General features: G+C 37.7%; 1 protein-coding gene and 1 long non-coding RNA gene across 8 annotated transcripts in view; one reads left to right on the top strand and one right to left on the bottom strand.

Moving 5' to 3' along the window:
- The window catches only part of CLINT1 (clathrin interactor 1), a 67,228-nt gene extending 64,375 nt beyond the window's left edge, over window positions 1-2,853 (top strand). For all 7 annotated transcript variants that reach the window (XM_033407912.2, XM_033407911.2, XM_004280973.3 and 4 more), the window contains one exon: window positions 587-2,853. In XM_033407912.2, the coding sequence (XP_033263803.1) occupies window positions 587-933 (347 nt within the window). In that variant the 3' untranslated portion in view covers window positions 934-2,853. The remainder of the gene's footprint in view (window positions 1-586) is intronic.
- Window positions 1-4,713, bottom strand: part of LOC125963942 (uncharacterized) — a 59,687-nt gene extending 54,974 nt beyond the window's left edge. The window contains exon 1 of the long non-coding RNA XR_007476407.1: window positions 4,554-4,713. This is a non-coding gene — a long non-coding RNA (uncharacterized LOC125963942). The remainder of the gene's footprint in view (window positions 1-4,553) is intronic.
- Window positions 4,714-7,493: the final 2,780 nt, after the last annotated feature.

Here is a 7,493-nt window from a genome sequence, read left to right on the forward strand (position 1 = left end):
GACTGTGCTCCGCAACGGGAGAGGCCGCAACAGTGAGAGGCCTGCGTACCACAAAAAAAAAAAAAGCGTGATTTTTGGATCTTTATAGTTATCCATCATATTAGTGTGCATTTCCTCTCTTGCTGGTTATTTCAGTTGTTTCCAGCTTTTTTCCTATTATAAATAACTCCATGGTTTTGTATAAATCTTTTTACTTGTGATTTTTTCCCTTAATATAATGTTCTAAAAATAGAGGGAGTCAAAGGATATAAACTTTTTAAGGTTTTTGATACACAGTAGCTCTTGACAACTTGTTAGGTCGGATTCAGTAATAGATTTTATAGGAATGGTTTTAAAGTGCCTGATGTTTTCTGCCAGCCCACTCTTACTGTTTCTACATCTTGGGGAAATCAGAGCTAACAGCCACTGAATATTTCTCAAGAGTAAACAATACAAGTTAATTGACTTCTCTTATAAAAAAATTACTATAAAGTAATTTTATTGGAGCTTACAAGTATTGATGGTCAGGAAGATTGTATTATTTTTCTGCTCTGTGAATCTAAGAATTCAGTGTGATAAAGTTCTTTTGTCTCTTTTCTGCTGTTAGATATGCAACAGCCTATGAATGTGATGACCCAAAGTTTCGGAGCTGTAAACCTCAGTTCTCCATCGAACATGCTTCCTGTCCGGCCCCAAACTAACCCTCTGATGGGGGGACCCATGCCTATGAGCATGCCCAGTTTGATGACTGGCACCATGGGAATGGCCCCTCTTGGAAATAGTCCAATGATGAACCAGAGCATGATGGGCATGAACATGAACATAGGGATGTCAACTGCTGGGATGGGCCTGACAGGCACAATGGGAATGGGCATGCCCAACTTAGCCATGACTTCTGGAACTGTGCAACCTAAGCAAGATGCCTTTGCAAATTTTGCCAACTTTAGCAAGTAAGAGATTGTAAAGGAGCAGATTGAATGAAGGATTTTTAGTGGTGCAGATAGGTGATGTTGGGATGGAAAATGCTAGTCAACTCCCCTTTCTTTCATCAATTAATTAAAATAAACCTACATTAAGAACCAAAAAGGTTGTTTTATAAAAGCAAAATATCTAGTATTTCAGATGGCCAGGCAAGGGCGCTTCAGATGAGGCAGTCAGAATCATTTTTCCCAGTGAGACTTAGACCACAAATGGGGCAGTGAGACCACTGAAAGCCTTTATAAATTGAGGAGCCCATTTTAATATCATAATATGTGGGAATACTAGAATAGGGCTGAATAAATGTGTTTGAATCTCTAATTTTATACTTTTCTTTTCCTGAAGAACTTGATTTTTCTGTCCCTGAATTGCCTTGTCACAATTGGGTCTGTTCCTTTTACTACCACTCTTGAGTCCATATATGAAATCATTAAAGTTGGATGATCAGTTTTTTATAAAAATATATATTTTTGTCCAAAAAAGGCATACATATGTGATTATGGCTAAATCAAAGGTAACTGGAATGTATATACTTTTGCTAATGTTCCAGCAATACTGCTATTATACTATCCAAATTTTTATTGTAACAAAACCTCTTTAAGCAATTGGTGATAGCTATGGGACTTTTCCCATTTCTTCTGCTATAATTATCCTGTGCAGAACTCAGAAAAATATTTTTTTCAGGACTGCTCTATGGTTTCCTTTAAAAGAAAAGAAAAAACAAACCTCCAGTATTTTTATTTGTTCTTAGCAGTCATTATTTACACTTTGCAGTGATAACTTGGCAAGGCTTCCTTCTGTGTTTATCCCTGTAGCCACCGTGTAATAGTCAGGAACAGTCAAAAAGAAAAATATTTATTTTTTTTTTTGGTGTCTTCAAAAAATTTTTGAAAAGGGTAAAAATCCATTAAGACCTTCAATATAAATGTTAGAACTCAACAATGTTGGCTTTTAGATTTTATACAGTATTGTTTTGGTTTTGAGTGTATATAATATGGCATTAGCAATATGGTTCCAATAGAGAGGAGTTAAATATATATATTATTAAAGGAGACCTGTAGCAGTCAAAGATTTTATCGATTTAATGGCAAATAAAGGAAATTAATTAAATTGTTTTCCTGCTGTAATTCTGCATTAAGGTCACATGAAAATCATGATTCTAGAGTTTGGAATGCAAAATTGTTTCACCCTTAAGCTGGGAATATTTTTTAAAATAAATACTATAATATAGGCATCAAATTATTACCTCCCCACTTTGTGTTGAAATTTTTTTTATTGATAAAACTTTGTTTCCATTGTATTCATAATATAGTTCTGTTATACATAACATTAAAATGTTCATTAAAATCAATGTGGAACTGCTTTTTCTTTCATTATGTTAGACATTAGAGACCGTTTGGGGAAGAAATAATTATAATTTGGGCAAAGTAATTTTTATAAATAATTTAAAATTATTTAATGACTTCTCTATTCCTTCCTATCAGACTGCTGTTAGGAATTAAAAATGAAGCAGCAAAGATATCCTGACCTGCTCCATTCTTGCTAATGTTCCATCTACAACATTTCTAATTAGGCAGAAATTCATGTACTTCAGCTAAGTGGTAATGAAAAGTGATTCATTTGCTGAATAAGAGATGAGAGAGAGTGTAATTAGCTGACTGTGGTTTTTAATCTTTCAACAATTCAATGTGTTTAAATTAGTTTCAAAGAATAGGAGCTTTCAAGTGTTGTTACTTCAGAGCAATCAAGCCAGGCTCTGGTGGCAGTTTGGAGAATATCTTCACTGATATTTAAAACCCGCAATCTTAAATGAATTTTTTCTTTAAATTGAGAGGTATGGCATCACCTTTTCGAATATGTATGGTTCTTAAAGGAAATAAATATTTTGTTTCTAAACTTTCGTGTTTAAAATTTCTTTCTAATAAAACTGATTTATTTCTAAAGCATTTTCTTTACTACTATGCCTTCTTCCAATGTTGTATTCTGAAGACAGAAGGGAACCCCTACCTTAGTTATTACTGTACCTCAACATACAGTCTGCTGTCTTACCAGTGTTTTTTTTTTTCAGAGCCCTTGAAAGAAGAAAACAAGAATTGCCTCACTGGGGTTCCATTCAATTTAATGACTTGTCTCTGAAGGGGTTATTAAGTGATACCTAAAGAAAGGTCTGTATACCCCAAAACAGTTTGGAGCTGGCAAGAAAATACTCTTCTTTAATAGTCTTTTGGGCTCCCTTTTGCCCATCCTGTACCTCTTTCCTTTTTCAATAGCTTCTCTGTTTTTCATTTTGCCTACTATTTTGTGGAGGGAAGGAATTAGTTACTCTTCTTGCAATTTACATATAATGTGTGAATCTCCCCTGCCATTCCAGATTCATTTTTTTCCCTCTTAAAATGTTTTTTACTTCTCTGATATGATCTCCAGGAACCATAAATAGACACAGTGTTCTTGTACAGTACTTGGGATGTCTACTTTTTTGTTTAAAATAAATTGCCTGAATGATACCCCATAATGCCATTGGTTAGGAGCTAGTCACTAATAAGTTGAGGCCTATAGTTACTTATATTTGGAGGGAAGGCTTAATACCTTTTTCTTCTCAAATATTTTTGAAACACTAGAATAAAGCTAACTGTCCTAAGCACAGAACATACCTTACAGTAAATAGATTTCTGAAATAAACTGGCTTTGTGTTTCAGCTCTCCTGGGAGATAGCACTGCATTGTGGAAAGAGCATGGACTTGGAAGCAGACAGATCTAATCCCATTTCAAGCCCTCACTGTCTGTGTGACACCTTGATCAATTGACCTGACTTTTCTGGGCCCTAATACATTTTTTCTAAAATTAACTTAAAATATGGAAGTGTTGGATAATTAAAATAAGTGAGATCAGCAGCACTGACATATATATGCTGTAAATGTTTCTCTGCCTCTCATTTTTATTATTTATGCAAATGTGCTTACATATCAGGAACTTCCTATGTGCCAGTCACTGTGCTAACCGTTTCACATGCACGTCATTTAATCTGCATAGCAAACCCCCAAACCTAATACTCCTAAAAGGAGTGTGTAGTTAAGAAAGCCTGAGAGGGACTTCCCTGGTTGCAGTGGTTAAGAATCCACCTGCCAATGCAGGGGACACGGGTTCAAGCCCTGGTCCAGGAAGATCCCACGTGCTGTACAGCAACTAAGCCCGTGAACCACAACTACTGAGCCTACGCTCTAGAGCCCGTGCGCCACAACTACTGAGCCTGTGCTCTAGAACCCACGAGGCACAAATACTGAGCCCGCATGTCACAACTACTGAAGTCTGCACGCCTAGACCCCGTGCTCTGCAACAAGAGAAGCCGCCACACCGCAATGAAGAGTAACCCCTGCTCGCCGCAACTAGAGAAAGCCTGCGCGCAGCAACGAAGACCCAATGCAGCCAAAAATAAATTAAAAAAAAAAAAGTTTAAAAATAAAAGAGACTGTTACTAAGCTGATTTCTAATTGAGGATTTTCCTATCTGCCTGTATTTAATTCTACTTTCTTTTTTTAACCGACAAGCAAATTGTAAACGAACTGCTTTGTGAATGTATTGAGTCACTTATAACTTACCACATTAGTGCAGATGTGAGGGAGAGATCTATGAAAGTGAGCTCTTGACTTGCCACACAAATAACCCTCAGAATGTTCTCAGCTTTTAGAAGCAGTAGAGATCTCAATTTTTCTATTGACTTCTTGCAATTTTCTTGACTAAGATCTTGTTATTCTAATATCCAGAGAAGCAATCTGATATAAAAACTAAAAGAACAAAAACATAAAAGAGGATTATTTTCTTTCTTTTTCTTTTCTTTTCTTTTCTTTTTTTTTTTTTTTTGGCTGCTTGCAGGATCTTAGTTCCCCAACCAGGGATCAAACCCCACACCCCCTGCAGTGGAAGCACAGAGTCCCAACCACTGGACCACCAGGGAAGTCCCTAAAAGAAGATTTTATGTTTACTTTTAACTCATTATGACCTTAATTCTTATGTGTCTTCCTTCTATGAAAATGGCAGCCTTGCTAATGCACTGCTCTCACAGACATAATAAGTAACTCCTAGCACCCCTTCACACTGCACTGGATTACCCCAGTGGGGGAAGAATCAGCATGCAGCCAATTCAGATGCTAAGTTTCCCAGAGATTTTGAATGGATTTGAAAGTCCTGATGGGCAAACATAATTTTCATTTGTTACCCTTTAAAACAAGTGTCAGGAATTCCTTGCAGGTCCAGTGGTTAGGACTCGGCGCTTTCACTGCAATGGCCTGGGGTTCAATCCCTGGTCAGGGAACTAAGATCCTGCAAGCTGTGCAGTGCAGCCAAAAAAATAAAAATCATAAATGTCATTACTTTAAATAACTGAGTTCTGGACTATGGAACCCTACATTTCCATTTGATTTTTCTTAACTGTCCATCTGTGTTCTTTAAATGCTCCAAGCACATTTCTTCCATTTGAGATAAGAGTGCTTAGAGTTGGTATATGGAACAGTTTGACCTCAGGACGCCCTTAATGCCATTAACAACTAATGAGGACCCCAAAGAACTTTTGTTTATGTGGGTCATATCTGTTAATACTAACTGAAATAAAAGGTGAGAAACTTTAAAATTTGAAATAAAAGCTGAGAAACTTTAAAAATATTAATTGGTTTTATAGTAACCAAGCCCATCACCTGCCAAATTACAGTTTTATTAAAAAACTTTTTCAAAATAAAAATCTGTGAGAAGAGTGGCATTGTTTTACATTTCTGAAAATCTCTTTATTACCTGGCTTAATAGAATACAGCTGGATTCTCTTACCTGCTTCTGCATTCGATCTGCTGTGCCATGTTGTTTTGGTGGAAATACATGAAAAAAGTCCGGCCTCAGAAATATGTGGTTGGAAAAGGTGGAACCTCGCAGGTCCCCCGAATGGGTCTCAGGGGTCCCCAGTTGTCCTCAGGCCACGGGTAACTGCTCCTGTCGAGAATTAACAGATAAGTATTTCTTAGTAACTATGTATCCATTTATTTGATTTATTCTGTTTATAAGGTGATCTGCTTGAGGTACAAAAAATTTAGTTTTGCCTTTCACTTCAGTCACAAGCAAAATGCCTGTCATGAACTTGCTCTCTGGACCCTGAATATTAAAAATTGGTGACACCAGAGCTCTTGCTCAGTTTTCAACATTATTTCTTCTGATACATAGTGCATATTTACTAGCTTTTTATAATTATGAAGAAGTGAGTTTCTTACCCATTATAGGTTTTTTTAGGAAAGCTTAGCTTGAGAGACTGGGTGTTGAGTGCTTTGTGAATTATAAACCTTTTGAACCTCCTTTTCTATCCTTTGAGAAGGGAGAGTAAAATGGGTCAAACCTGAAGGCCTCTGAGTTATTTGCAAGGGGGCCTGGCAACTTTGTACACTATTCTCTGTCAAATACTTCACAGAAGGATATGGCTATAGAAATAGTGCATCCACATTCATATGCATGTGAATCCTTATGAATCCTAGATAAATTTTATCCCTAACAAAGGAGGAATCCAGCAAAATTTCCATCCTCTTCATGAAATGGCGGTAGCTAGCTCCGTCCTTATATACATCAGCTCCCTTCATTGTCATAACCTATGGAACAATGACCTCCCTCTGATAAATAAAGAACAGGCATGTCAGAAACAAATTAACCAAAAGTAGCTTTGCAAAGATTGTTGTGCAGGGTCCCCAAAACAGATTTCCAGTAACTGATCACCCTGATCAGCCTTCAGTAAGTATGCCTGGCAGAGTTTTTTTTTTTTTTTTTTTCTTCACGGTACGCGGGCTTCTCGCTGTTGTGGCCTCTCCCGTTGCGGAGCACAGGCTCCGGATGCGCAGGCTCAGCGGCCATGGCTCACGGGCCCAGCCGCTCCGCAGCATGTGGGATCTTCCCGGACCGGGGCATGAACCTGCGTCCCCTGCATCGGCAGGCGGACCCTCAACCACTGCGCCACCAGGGAAGCCCCTGGCAGAGTTTTAATCATGGAAATAGGAAGGAAATCCTAGGCAGAATTCCCTCCCATATCAGAAGAGCTCTGTTTTAGAAACATGCATACAGTAGTCACAGAATCAGCTTTTGTTAATGAAGTGTTGAAGATTTGATCTTTTGTGTCTGGTAATTTAAAAACCAGTTTTATTGGACTGTATTTTCTAAAATGTAGCTAAAATATTAGGTAGTAGACTGAGTTCCAGTATTCCTAGATTTTTTTCATGATATTTCACTTCTCTGTCATCAAAATTTTAAATCTAGGAAAACAATCACAAAACAGTCATGATAAAAGTGTAGAAAGTCCAAACACTCCCAGCTACGAAACAAGACTACAATGTGGTAATAAGCCACTAAACCAGAGGACCACCACCCACACGTTCTTCCATGTGTTTATGCACGTGGAGATCTGAAGAATGATGAGAAGGAGCCATCCCTGTGAACTACACATGTGAACACCCCAAGTGGACAAGAAACATCAGAAGTTTAGTAGGGTGTGTCCAGAGCTTGATGTAGAAGGAGTG

The sequence above is a fragment of the Orcinus orca genome, chromosome 3 (genome assembly GCF_937001465.1).
Source record: "Orcinus orca chromosome 3, mOrcOrc1.1, whole genome shotgun sequence".
NCBI classification, from domain to species: Eukaryota; Metazoa; Chordata; class Mammalia; order Artiodactyla; family Delphinidae; genus Orcinus; species Orcinus orca.